Genomic DNA, 13,710 nt, shown 5'->3' on the forward strand with positions numbered 1-13,710 from the left:
TATCTGATATTTTGAAAAACATTTTAAAAATGTTTATTCATTTTTATGTGGAGGACAGACTCCAAAGAGAAAGAGAGACAGAGAGAAAAAGCTTGCTTCTGCTGCTTAACTCCCCAAATAGCGTCAATGGCTGGAGCTGCGCCGCTCCTAGCCAGGGGTCAGAAGCTCTCTCCAGGGCATCCATGTGGGTGCAGGACGCAAGGCCCTGAGCCAGCAGATGTAAGATTGTTACCTGCTCCTGGTGCCTCTCTGGATCCTCTGCCCTCCCCATAAATACAATAAGTCTTTAAACATAAACAAGCTAAGCATTAGTATGTTTAAGAGCTGCATTCTTTCTATTTTTTCAAGTTAATAGTACAGGGAGAACAGATTCAACATAGTTCACAGATTCAGTTCTAATATAACGTCTTCCTCCCTACGTACTTCTCTTCCTTTTTCAGTTTTTTAGATAAAAATTTTAACTTATGTGGCAGTCAAAAGTTTAATGCTTTCCCAAATAAAGAGTTCAGCAGGTAAAAAGTAAAACTCTAGTTCAGCAGGAATATTCGCAAAGGCTATAAGCAATGTTCAGCTGACAACAAAAACTCTTAGAAATTGAGATACCAGGGCCTGGCACGATAGCGTAGTGGTTAAAGTCCTCACCTTGCATACCTGGGATCCCATATGGATGGCGGTTCTAATCCCGGCGGCCCTGATTCCCATTCAGCTCCCTGCTTGTGGCCGGGGAAAGCAGTTGAGGACACCCCAAAGCCTTCAGACCCTGCACCCACATGGAAGACTGGGAAGAAGCTCCTGGTTCCTGGCTTCAGATTGGCTCAGCTCCAGCCACTGCAGTCAGTTGGGGAAGGAACCATCACACGGAAGATTTTCCTCTCTGTCTCTCCTCCTCTCTGTATATCTGACTTTCAATAAAAATAAATAAATCTTAAAAAAAAAAAAGAAATTGAGATGCCATAGAAAAGAAGGAAACATCCAATATTGCATTACACACTAAACTGTCCCCAACGTTTCAGAAAGAACGGAGAAGAGAGGAAGTGATCAGAAATACAAGAAAAAAAGAAAAGGGTAAGTCCTGGAGGATCTTTAAGGAGAAGAATGTTACACTAGATTTGCAACAGAGGGATCGTAACCTGGATGACATCAGATGCTTAACCAATCAACTAAACATCAAATACAAAAAACCACATTTTTGTGCATTCATTTTTTCGGAAATTTATCCCCATGAACTCTTCTTACTGAAGACGCTGGAAGATGTGGCTCTCCAGAATAAGAAAGCAAGAGGCACCAGGATACCACAAACAGAAGATACAGTCAGGAGAGACAGGGACACCTTCAGTGGATGGTGCTGTGTGGTTACCAAGGTGGTTCCTGTGCCCTAGAAAGAGAGGAACCAGCCCAGATGGCCGGAGCTGTCAGGGGTGTTCTTCAGGAAAATATAATGCAGTGGAAACAAACAGCAACATGTTTTAGGTTGACTTAACAAATTCTTGGAAAATGAAAAGGGGGTTATTACTTGTAAGAAAGTCTGGGTGTTCTAGGAAGACTAGAGTTTACTGACTGCCTGTGCTAAGCATTGTGTGCACAGCATCACGGAAGGAGGAGAGTGAGTGCATTTCATCCATACACATCCTAAGTGTACATTTACAGATAACACCAAAAAATCAAGACAATCGTAAAATATGGCACTTGCAGAGCTGGAGCCAAATACAGAAAGAGCTAGAAGAGGCACAAATATTTTCCATTGAGGAAGAAGAATTTGGGGTGTGGTTGGTGGGGTAGTTTTAATTTTTAAGTAGCCTGTAGAATTGTTTGATCTTTAATATTTATGTGCATGTACAGCTGAATACAGACTGTTGTTGAAAAATGGACAGACAAAAAAAGACACAAAAAAGGACTCATGTTGTCCTCAGTGAATTGCCTTATTCTTTCTGAACCGTTAGTTATAAATCAATAAGCCACTTTGAAAGAATCTATTTAGGTGACATCATTAAACATATTCTAATTATTAACAGTCTAAAATGTCAATCAATAACCTTTTTATCTCTTACAATCTTAGTACATACTCTTTGTTTTAGAAATTAATATGGAAAATATATCCTTCAATGAATGATCAGTGTACCAATGGGATAGCTAATATGAAAAATATATATCATTCAGTAAAAGTGTCGGCGCTGCAGACCTCATTAATTCAGTTTTTTTTCCATATTCTATCTAGGCGAAGGTGAAGTTTACCTTTGAATGCCTAAGAAGAAATGAATATTGTAAGCATCACTATAAGGATATCTCGGTTGTTTGTTTAAAAGAAATTGAAGATTGAAGTGTATATCATTTAGTAGATTTTTTGTAACTAAGCAAGTAGAGAACACTGAGTTTATTCTTATCATTAATGCTAAGTGTTTTTTCATGGTTCAAGTTAACTGACAATGAAATGGGCATTTAGAAAATATTAGTTGTACTTCAAATAAACACATAGCTGCCGTGTTGCAGAGTTAGTCATCCTGCCCTAGCAGTTCAGAAGTGTGAGGACAGGCTTTCCCAGGGAATTCCGCTGGAGCTGAATCCCAGGGATAAAAGAGACCTAGGTCGATCCGTGGATGCAAGACATCCCAGGAAGAAAGAGCAATGTGCCTAGTAGTAGAGTCGTGGATGTTTCTGGAACAACCTGAAGTGTGGTTTTGAGTCTAGAGACAAGAGAAGTATCTTCCTGCCTTTGACAACACTTAGAAGCAGTGGCCTGTTTTTTCAAGTTATCCCTATATGCAGAGCACAGAGAAAGCTTTTCAGTTGAACAATCTCATTTAATCCTATACTTATTCTTCCTTTACCCACATGTTTATGTTGTTCAAGCATGAGAATAATATGACAACATTTATGTAGCGAATTCATTCTAAAATCTGAGACAATGTTTTAGGCACATGAAAAATATTTTTAACACAATAGCTTAAATACTGCTGAAAACATTAATGTAACTCCTGAAAGCATTAACAGAATAAGGCACAAGTTTAAAAAGATTGCTTATAGCCATTTGGGTTATTCTATTCACCCCTTTGCAAGCTTGCAAAATAAGGACTCATTTTTAATAAATGTATCTTCAAAGTAAGAACATTGTGTGTTCTTAGAAGAAGAAGAACAATGGGGGTAGGAGGAGAACAGACACAAAAATAGAGCCAAAAAGAAGAGAAAATGTGGGAGGTATAGTCAGTCACTGAGAGGCAAAGCTGATGGAAGGATTGGAAGAGCAACCAAACTCCTCCATTACAGTCCAGATAGAATGCAGCAGATGGCCGAGTAGGAGAAATATCTAGAAAATAAATGGCGAGGACCGGAGCACCGGTTGAATGCAGGACGTGAGACACTGTGAGACTGACCACTTAGAACGAATAGTACAGCTAATGCATCTTGCATTAGGCGACCACATTCTTGTTAGAGACTAATGATCGTGTGTGCTTGGTCTCCAAGTTGATCCAGAGCCAGAGATTATGTCACGTTCTGGACTCACAATAACCAGAACAGTCAGGCTATGCCTGAAAGGAAGACAAAAGCTTGCACGGAGCAACTTAACGCAACAGGTCTTAGACTGTGATGAATTTTCTTGAAAACACCTGTACTTAGAGAATGTTAGATGTAAGCCTCGCTCTGCAATGACCTTTCCTCTCTCCTTTCTCTAACCTTGGCCTGTCTTCTTCCCTCAGGGCTCTACGAAACCTTCCTAACCAATGATGAACCCGAATGCTGTGACGTCAGGCGAGAGGAGCAATCCCACCACCCACCCAAAGGGACAGGAGAGCCAGGCGACTCCTGCCCTAGGACTTCGCTCACCCTGTCGTCAGCCACGAGACTGTGCAGCGGCCGGCTCAAACTGTGTGTGCTTGTACTGATCCTGCTGCACACAGTGCTCACGGCATCAGCCGTCCAGAACCCCACCGGAGTGAGCTTCCGAGGTCTCCCCTCGCTGGAAGAAAACTCCACCAACGAGGAGTAGGACGGGCACAAGCGCTGGCCAGCAACTGCTGGCCCACCACGGGAAAACTCAGCTGCTGTCCAGTGTCACAGAAACTGGGTGCTTTCGCCCTCGAGTTACTTCTTGCAAGGCCTGTAGGGTTCCAACACAAACAAATCGATGGGCCGGAACCCAAACTTGGACACGAACCCACCGCAGCTTTTTATTGACTGAGAAAGGCTGTCAAGTGACTTTCGATTTCTCACGCCATTTTATACACTGTGTTTTAATGTTTGGAGGTTTTATTTGCTTTCCTTTCGGTTGGGGGTTATTTGTTTGTTTAGTTTTTGCACTTGTTAATACTGGATTTATTTGGGGGGATGGTTTTCTCAGAGGTGAACTCAGTGTTTTCACTGTCTCTATCTCTATATATTTCTAGTCATTGTGTGTGTTCATCAGATAGTTCTGTCTTTATGTCCTGTCGGTTTCTATTAGAGGAATGAATGCTATTACCTCATGGTGTAGCAAAAAAACAACAACAAAAAAATAATAAAATAGACAAAAAGACAAAAAAAAGGAAAACAACAAAAAAGAAACAAAAAAATTCCCCGAGTCTCCCCATCTGCCCTCAAACCAAGGCCCTTGGCAGCCAGCCCTCCGTGAACCTGCCTTTCCTCATCCCCTGAGCAGACAACATCGCTTGCTTCTGTGTGTGTAATCACAGTGAGTGGGTTGCACACCCCCTGAGCCGTCAAGCCACTCTGCCCAAACCCGCAGAGAGCAGAGCCAAGGGGCCTGGCACTAGGTCGTGTTTAGCTGAGCAGAACAAGTGCTCTCCATAACAGGTGGAATCAGGCAGTTCACACCACGATTTACGTTGAAAGCAAAAGAAAAGGAAAGCAAACCATCGTGAGCTGTGTCGCTCCAGTTCCCGTTCCAGTCCTTTCTTGCTAGTCTGTTGGAGAGGAACAACCATGCAATCAAGATGAGGGTGGTGAGGGAGTCCTTGCCATGAGGGTCCAGGTGGGCGTTCATGGTCAACTCAATCCTGTCATAGTTGAGCACTTTTTGGCCATGGTGAAGGCAACCAAGAGTTGGGATGCAATCCCAACTCATTTCTTCCTCCTTTGTCATCAGGGAAGAGGTAGTAGGAGTGCTCCAATATCTGCAGTCTATACAGTATGTACAATTGTATCCCAGTATTTCCCCCATGTAAGGATTAAAATTCCTCCAGGTATAAAGTGTATGCAGTTCTGCATTATCACAGAGGAACAATTTCTGTTTTAAACAAGAAATAGGTCAGCCATTTTTACTAAAATGCAAAAACCTCATCACTCAAACTTGCTCTAGGTAGTTGAGAAAAGCAGAAGTCTAATCACTGTGTGTTTTTTCTGTGTGGGTAGATTTCACCTGCTGAGTGTATATGAATTTGCTTTCTACAAAAGGCTTTTCTGAGTTTACAGTAGAATCAGCGGAAGGAAGAGTTAATAAGGGCTGTTTTTAAAGACAAACAAACAAATAGTTAAAAAAAAAAACCACTTTACATTCCTTCCAATCCTCTAACTATACTTGGGAAGTGCACTTCCAGTGAGTTTGCTGTGTGGCCATGAGATGAAGGAAGTCCATAGAAAATGTCCTCTTAGTGAGCAAAATTTAGTTACTAAATTTATAGCTATGAAATTTCCCCAGGCATTTGTTTTTGTTTAAACAGATTCTATCCTCTGCATCAGACTTAACCCTGCGACATGCGTACAGTATGCATATTTTGTTTTGAATAAAAAAATGTTTTGTTCCAGTCTGTTAAGAATATTCAAAAAGTAATAAAGGTATTGCTTAATAAAATTGCTAGAATTGTTTAGCAGTACATGCACAAATATTTTACTAGATTCTTTGTTTTAATAGTGTTTTGTTGAGACTGAAAATCCTAAAATGGTCTGCGCAAATACAAAAGAAAAACACCAAAATGCAAAATTCTCCCGTTTTTGGTCCTTTGTTTTAAGTTGGTCTTTTCATCAAGTGTAAACACATTCGCCTGTGCACCTGCACACACACGGAGGGTTGATGCATTAATGGACAGATGCACACGGCTTTGCTGGGGATGACAGTGAGTGCGGGAAGAGTGAGTGGGAGAGTGAATGAATGGGCAGCCCAAGAGACGTTGCAACCACGAGTTGCTGAGCGTCTAACAGCTGTAGAAACAAGCAGTGGTGCAGTATGGATTTCAATGGGCTGCAGGCTGAGGGGGTGTGACAAGCTCTTATCCAGCTGAGCTCGGTCAGGGAGTGACCAGGAAAAGCTCTGCTCTGGAAAGTTCACGCTACACACCATGTTTTCTGCACATCTCATAGTTCCTCTGTTAGTGCCACAGGCGTTTCTATCCTCGTGGTCAAATAAGGAAATAATCGTGTATATTCTGCCTACCTCTACTGGTCTAAGAAGTCATCTCTAAAGACTGGGCTAAATCACGGATTCCTTAAAAAACAGTGTTTTGTTTCACTTAATATCTTTCATAACCAATATTGAAGGAAAGATCTTTTCATCACAAAGAAGTCTTCCTAGATCCTGATTACACGTTTTGTTCACAGAGAATTATAGTTGGAGGATAGAAAACATCAACTCCTATGAATTTACATGATCAGTAAGGCCTCAACATATAATTTCAGCAGTTCGATGAAATACAGAACATTTCTTACAAATATGAAACAATAATGTAGAGGAGGAGCATTAGTCCTTTCTTGTCAACAACCTAACCAACAATGGAGTAGTCCACAATTCATGTCTGATTTTTTTTGCCATACTCTTGCCTCCTTCAGGAGAATGATCCCAGTGCCTGGTTTTATATTGCAGGCATTTCACCGGCTTCCCACAGTATTTCCCTTGATTCTGGGGTCAGGAAGATCCAAACTGCAACGGTTCCATTACAAAGTTAAGAAAACAAGTGCCGATACTGAACATTCCACCACATCCATTAATCACTTGTACCAATTTCCCCAGCACACATTTGACCAGGCTTGATGCTGCCACCTGAACATAATGACAACTAAAGACTCTGCTCCTATGTAACCATCTTTTTGTTCTTTATTTCTTTTTAAAAGTTTTATTTATTTTTATTGGAAAGTCAGATTCACAGAGATAAGGAGAAACAGAGAAAGATATTCCATCTGCTGGTTCACTCCCCAAGTGGCTGCAAAGGCCGGAGATGGTCCAATCCAGAGCCAGAAGCCTGGAGCTTCTTCCCAGTCTCCCAAGCAGGTGCAGGGTCCCAAGGCTTTTGGCCATCCTCTACTGATTTCCCAGGCCACAAGCACGAAGCTGAATGGGAAATGGAGTAGCCAGGCTATGAACTGGTGCCCATATGGGATCCCAGTGGATGCAAGGTGAAGATTTAACCACTAGGTTACTACACCAGGCACATTTCTTGTTCTATTTTTCTTGTGGTGGGTCTCGACTGGATAAGGCATTGCATTATTTAACAATTCAGCAAATAAGTAGAAAAATCAAGAAAATATTTGTTTCATAAAAATCAAGAAAATATTTGTTTCATAAATATATGGAACAAAAGTAAATGTGTTTATTATTCTTTTTTTTATTATTTTTTTCCTAAGCCTTTGGGCTATCCTCTACTGCTTCGCAAACAGGGAGCAGGATAGGAAGTGGAGCAGCCAAGACACAAACTGGAGCCCATACGGGATTCCAGTGGATGCAAGGTGAGGATCTAGCCATGAGGCTACCGCACTGGGCCCCCACCTGTACGTTAAAATAAAACATGACGAGCTTATGGCAAAGAGAGAAGAAGGAAGGGGGGAAAAAAGGAAAAAAAGGGAAGGAAGGAAGGAAGGAAGGAAAGAAGGAAGGAAGGAAGGAAGGAAGGAAGGAAGGAAGGAAGGAAGGAAGGGAGGGAAAAGTGTGCCTGAGGCAGGGATCAGAAAGTACAAAGGCAGGTGATTGGGAGGAAGGCAAACGGGTTTTATATTAATGAATGAAATGAATAGAGCATTGTCGCCAGAAGGAAAAAAAAGATGTAGATGGAAAGATGTATGGATGCCAGATCCATGAGCCAAATCTTCGATTAGCAGACGACATTCTGTAACTGAAAAACAGTGTATTTTTCCGTCTGAGATTTTCATTCTCTCTGGGTAATAACTGAAATCCAGCGTTCTTGCTACTAGAAGCTTCGAGTTAGCATCCACATGAGTGGTGCATTTGGTTTTAGCTACAATTGTAGCTAGATATTTGATTTCATTTGCAGGTATGCCTATTTTAGAGTGAAAAAGCAATCTACTATGGCGTATCCTTACAGAAAAATAAAAATTTATAATATATGAGAATGTTTTCAGAAAGTTTGAAAATTTAATTATAGTACACTTATATAATGTAGACATTCTGTATTCCGTATTTTTGGGAGGTGATATGTGTTTCCACAAACATTTTGAAGACTCCTCGCATGCTTTACGAATAATCTTAAAAGCATCCTAGACATCTTAAAGCATCCTAGACATGGCTATGAATGTCTTCTTGTTTGCTATATTACACCCATTTAAAAGCCAGACCTAATTTGATATTGCAAACAGATTTTCAGCACGCCTTGACTAGTGAAGAAATAGCTTTGCAAAAACAGGAATATCCTTTATCACCCAACACTAAATGATTTTTAGAAATAAAGCTGAATATAGTATGGAGACATTGGACAGTAATGACTGCTAGGACTCTAAGTGGGAGATGTTGACAAGTACTAACAGACCCTGCTACAAATTCTTGAAATTCCCCCATATAATGAGAAAACGTGGAAATAATTTTCTCAGCCTTGGGATAAAACTTGAAGTATGAAAAAAAACCATGAACTTAGTTTCTAATCTTTGAGCTATTTCAGGACCATATTTATCTAACAGAAGTCATCGAGATCAACATTGGGAAAAAATGAGCTGCTTGTTTTCTCCTACGCCGTGCAGGTGGGAAGTGCAAGGCTGGAACTCATGCCACCCCTGCTGGCCTGGCACCTGATGGGCTCCCTAGGGGTCAAACATTCTTTGGGTATGAAAGTTATTTTCTCTAAATCCCAAGACATCTATAAAAATCACAATCTTTAAGTTTAAAATGGGTCTAACTGAAAAGCTGTTTTGAGCTTGCTTTCCTCCAATGTGTTCTGCTTCACTGGCTCTGCTGTTTTGCTGCTGGATGTCTGGAAAGCAGCAAAGGGAGCCTAAGCAGATGTCCTGAGTGTGGAACTACTGGGTTAGCTGCTTGACTGCGGTGTTATGGCATCCTGAGATGTATGCACATAGCTTACAAACGGGTCCTTAGTAACAATTATTAGGATGATTTAGTCACAAAGTAAAACAACCTTTTGGCTTCTATGGATTGCTACTGGAAGAATTTATCTGTTAATTACATATTTTTAGAAACAACATGTTTTTAATCTAGCAAACTACGGCTGTGTGCTCAGCACGACTTGAGTTTACATATATTAAGAATTAAAGTGGCATCTAACAACTAAATGTAAACCACTTTTGTTCCTGTACTAGTCCCTCAAAAATGGTGTTTGCTAACAAAACGAAGAAGTCCATGCAAATCAATTGCAAGTACAGGTGTAAGTTAGCATGGGAAATAATGATAAGTCGCAAGTGTAAGTACTTGTAGATGTTTAAAAATATAAACCTTTGATGCTTTTGATTCCTTAAGGGAAAAAGTTACTGTGGCAAATTTAACTTATTTAACATGAATATATATATGTTTATATACATAATATTATATATATATATCTTATATATATAAAATGTTAATTAACACCTCTTTTGTCTTAACATTGTAATTCCCCTAGGAAAAAAAAATCACTGGAAATGACACAAAGCAATGCAGCTTTTGACTAGATGTGAGTGCCTGCCACATCATGAAGTACATGATACACAAGATATTACAGAAAAACTGAATTAGAAATAAATATGATGCAAAAATTTAGAAATCCGTAAATTTGGCAATGCTAATTTTTTATTATCTTGATAAAGACACCCCATCTCTGAATACAGTAACAGGGATCTTGACCAAATTTTGCCATTTTTTGCCAGTCCTCATTTATTATCAATCTATCTGTCTCTCACTTGCCAACAGATTGATTGAATCTATTTGTGTATATGCTGCCCACTTCATGGGGGGAGGGGGGCAAGCTTCTATTTGCTAGGTCGCATTCATGAAGGGGGAGAGGAGGGAGAGAGGTTCTATATGCTGGTTTTGTCCCCAGCTGCCCCAAACAGCTGCAGTTGGCCCAAGCACATACCCCTGGGAACCCAACTCAGTTTTCCATGGGCTTGGTAGGAATCCAGCTACCTGAGCCATTAGAGCCTGCTTCTAATATCCACATGGGCAGAAAGGAAGAGTTGAGGACCAAAACCGATAATAAACCCAAACATTCCCAATTAGGCTATTGGAGTTACACTGCAAGCTCTCCCTGCTCACACTTCCCAAAGCCCCCAGTTACAGCACCGCTTTTGTAAGATTCCAGGTGTCTGAAGGATAAACAATATGAAGGGCATTTGTTTTTGAAATAAGAGTTATGACTTCGGCTCTAATTAATTGCGTGTGTTTATTAAAACAACTGTTCTCTGTCTAGGATTATCACATTAAGTCTAATAAAAGTTCCCTTTAATTTTTTGTCTTGCTTTTCTTTGTTTCTCCTCATGTGGCTGTTATTTTTGCACATCTGCAAGCATTTAATATTTGTATTTGAATTTCCATATTTCCATTATTTTTCATCTATAGATGTGAAAGATCCATTGAAATATGGGAAAAAATGCAGAAATAAAATTTTACTTTTTTTTCTGAATTCACTCAAGTAGTTGCTTTAAGTACATGGAAACCAAGCAAAAGCACCAATGCCAGTCAATTCTGCTAAACTTGAAAAACCGGGAATCTATATAGCTAACTAAAAGCAAGAAAAATGTTTTTTCTATTTTCCAAATTCTAAAATCATTGAAATGAAAACATTAGGCAGGTGCAGATATTGTCGCAAGGTGAATATGCTATCACTACCCTTCTCTTGTTGACATGGCATACCCCCAAATAATTACCTCAGCTTTACTCAAATATTCATATTAGGTCTGATTGCTCTATTGAGCTTAAAAAGTGTTATCCAAGTAACTAGAAATGCCCCTGTGCTATTTAACAATATTTTGTCTTATATTTTCGCTCTATCCATTTTGCTAACGTTGCTTATACAAATCATTTTCCTTGATTCATTGTTACTTTAGCTTTAGTTATATCTATAAAAATAGGTGAAACAGGTAGAAAGGAAGAAAAAATACTTTTTAAAGACCTATTCATTTTTTTAATATTCACTTTGGATTTAATTTTTTTCAATTTCAAGATGTATTTATATTTACTGGAAATTCAGATACATAGAGAGGGGACCAGAGACACATAGGAATACCTTCCATGTACTGATTCACTTTCCAATAATCCACAGCTGTCAGAGTTGAGCTGATTCAAAGCCAGGAGCCAGGAGTTTCTTTCTGTGTTTCCCACGCAGGTGTAGGGTCAGAAAAGTGTGAGTTGTCCTCAACAACTTTTCCAGGCCACAAGCAGAGAGCTGGATGTTAAGTGGGACTACCAGGGCACAAAGCAGTGTCCATATATGATCCCAGTGCATGCAAGGTGAGGGCCAGCCACTAGGCTATCATGCCATGCCGTCAGGTTTGATCTTTTGAAATGATTTCTCTGGGCCTTGGGATGACTCCCTCCACACTTCATAGATGAGTTGAGAAGGGGAAAGTTTAACTTTGTCACCCACGTGGCTTCCTGCCTCTGAGAGCTGTACAGCCATAGAATGTCAGGTGTACATTTGGAGCTGTGTAGTAGAAGCTATTTCCTTGCTGGTTGAGAGACAACCAATGGGAAGTGTCTTACCCACAGGCTCTTGTCCAGAAAAGCAATGCTCAGGAGACACTTAAAAATCTGAGACCCTTCTGAAAAATGTTGCTGTCTGCATTCAAAAGACACGCCATCTCCTGGCTCTCTCCCAAGAAATGCTGTTTGATTCCCTCTGCATTCTACATACACTTGGTGACTTTGCACATAAAACTTCTGTCTGAAGATTATTTCTTGACCTTTCTGATTAGCTCCAAGCAGCTCATTCTTTCCATGGGGATCTGGAAGTCTCTGCTTGACAGATTTCTCCACTGTCCATAGTGCTGATTCTTGCTCCAACTTGAAGATCACATGAGGCTTTGTCATGGGGTACCCCAAGGACAGCAGATTGTTATAGGTCTCAAGCATCACCTCCCTTTTAAGGGTCCGCTGAGTGTTGTCCATTGCCTGCCATTCTTCCTAGGTAAAGTCCACAGCCACATCTTCAAATGACACCAACACCTTAATTCCTGTAGCCTTGACCTTTATCCCCTAACCAACTATGCAACAATCATGAAGGCGTGTTGGTGTTCTCCAGCCTGGGAAGCATGTAGCAGGCTGCGGGGACTACACCCTTCCCAGCTTCTGAGGAGTTGGGTGTCCTCCAGAGGGCTCCTGCGGGGAGGGAGCTCACAGGGCTTTGGCAGCCAACTTTTCATTTTTATTGGAAAGGTAAATTCACAGAGATAAGGAGAGTCAGAGAAATTTTCCATCCACTGGTTCACTTCCCAAATGCCTGCAGTGGCTGCAGCTGAGCTGATCCAAACCAGGAGCCAGGAGCTTCTTCTGTTGGTACAGAATCCCACGGCTTTGGGCTGTCCTCGACTGCTTTCCCAGCCCACAAACAGGGAGCGAGATGGGAATGGGAGCAGCCAGGACACAAAGTGGTGCCCAAATAAAATCTTGAGTTTGCAAGGACAGGATTATCCCATTGAGTCATTGCGCTGGGCCCAAGTATTTTTAATTTTTTATCATGTATATGCAGTAAACAAATTTCAAATCACAGATTTAGGAATATAGCACTACTTCCCCCTGTGCACACACTTGCCCAGATTTCCCACTAAACTTCCTCCCAAGTACAGTAGCGGTGAGCTTCTCTGCTTGGTGTGTAAGAGCAGCAGGCCTTCTCTTTCTGTTTATGTGCACTTAACACCATCCTCCTGGTCTCAATCTGGGAAAAGTCAAGAGTAAGTGATACAGTTTAAAACTCAACTTCACTCTTGATTAATACGCATAAATCAACTTCTAATTGTGAAATATAAATGAGACAGACAACAAAGCTATTTACTGAAGAAGAAACCCTTCTTGAATGCTTTGCTTTTGAAAGTATTGAGAATTGGGGAATTTATAAATAGGACCTTTTTTCAGGTTTAAAGCAGTCAACGTTAGTTGGAATATATTACTATATTGTTCAGGTGCACGGTAATAGGCTTTATCCATTATTCTGGCAAATGTATAATTAAGAAAAGGTACAATCGTGTGGCTTTCAAAGAAGTGGCAACCACATGTCTCTTCCTGTATTCCTGGCCTACAGTTGACATCAAGGTAGCTTAGTGACTGAAATTCATAGAACTACCACTCTCCTGAAGAAAGCGTGTCAAAACAGAGAACACTGAGAAAGTGATAACTGACTTCAGGATGGTCTCACTATAAACCCAACACTCCATCCAGCTCAGCGTCAGCAATGAGCATTTGTGGAAAAGGTTGGAGATTCTTCAGAAGACCCATATAGGACCAAAAAATCCTTGTACTATCATGAAAACTCACTTTTCCAGAAAACATTTTTTCTAGCTGATGTTTTGGTCTGTTTTATCTTTTGGTTTTCAGAAAAGCACATAAGGAAACATAACATTTAAATACTGAGATGCCAGGTT

At 40.5% G+C, this 13,710-nt stretch overlaps 1 protein-coding gene across 2 annotated transcripts in view; it reads left to right on the top strand.

Moving 5' to 3' along the window:
• The window catches only part of NALF1 (NALCN channel auxiliary factor 1), a 487,213-nt gene extending 482,622 nt beyond the window's left edge, over nt 1–4,591 (top strand). The window contains exons 3-4 of one of the 2 annotated variants that reach the window (XM_036493373.2): nt 2,216–2,261; nt 3,693–3,827. In XM_036493373.2, coding sequence (XP_036349266.2) covers nt 2,216–2,238 — 23 coding nt within the window. In that variant the 3' untranslated portion in view covers nt 2,239–2,261; nt 3,693–3,827. Of the gene's footprint in view, nt 1–2,215; nt 2,262–3,692 lie in introns of both variants that reach the window. The other variant, XM_004577358.2, reaches the window with a different exon arrangement.
• The last annotated feature ends 9,119 nt before the right edge of the window (nt 4,592–13,710 follow it).

The sequence above is a fragment of the Ochotona princeps genome, chromosome 12, assembly GCF_030435755.1.
Source record: "Ochotona princeps isolate mOchPri1 chromosome 12, mOchPri1.hap1, whole genome shotgun sequence".
Classification (NCBI taxonomy): Eukaryota; Metazoa; Chordata; class Mammalia; order Lagomorpha; family Ochotonidae; genus Ochotona; species Ochotona princeps.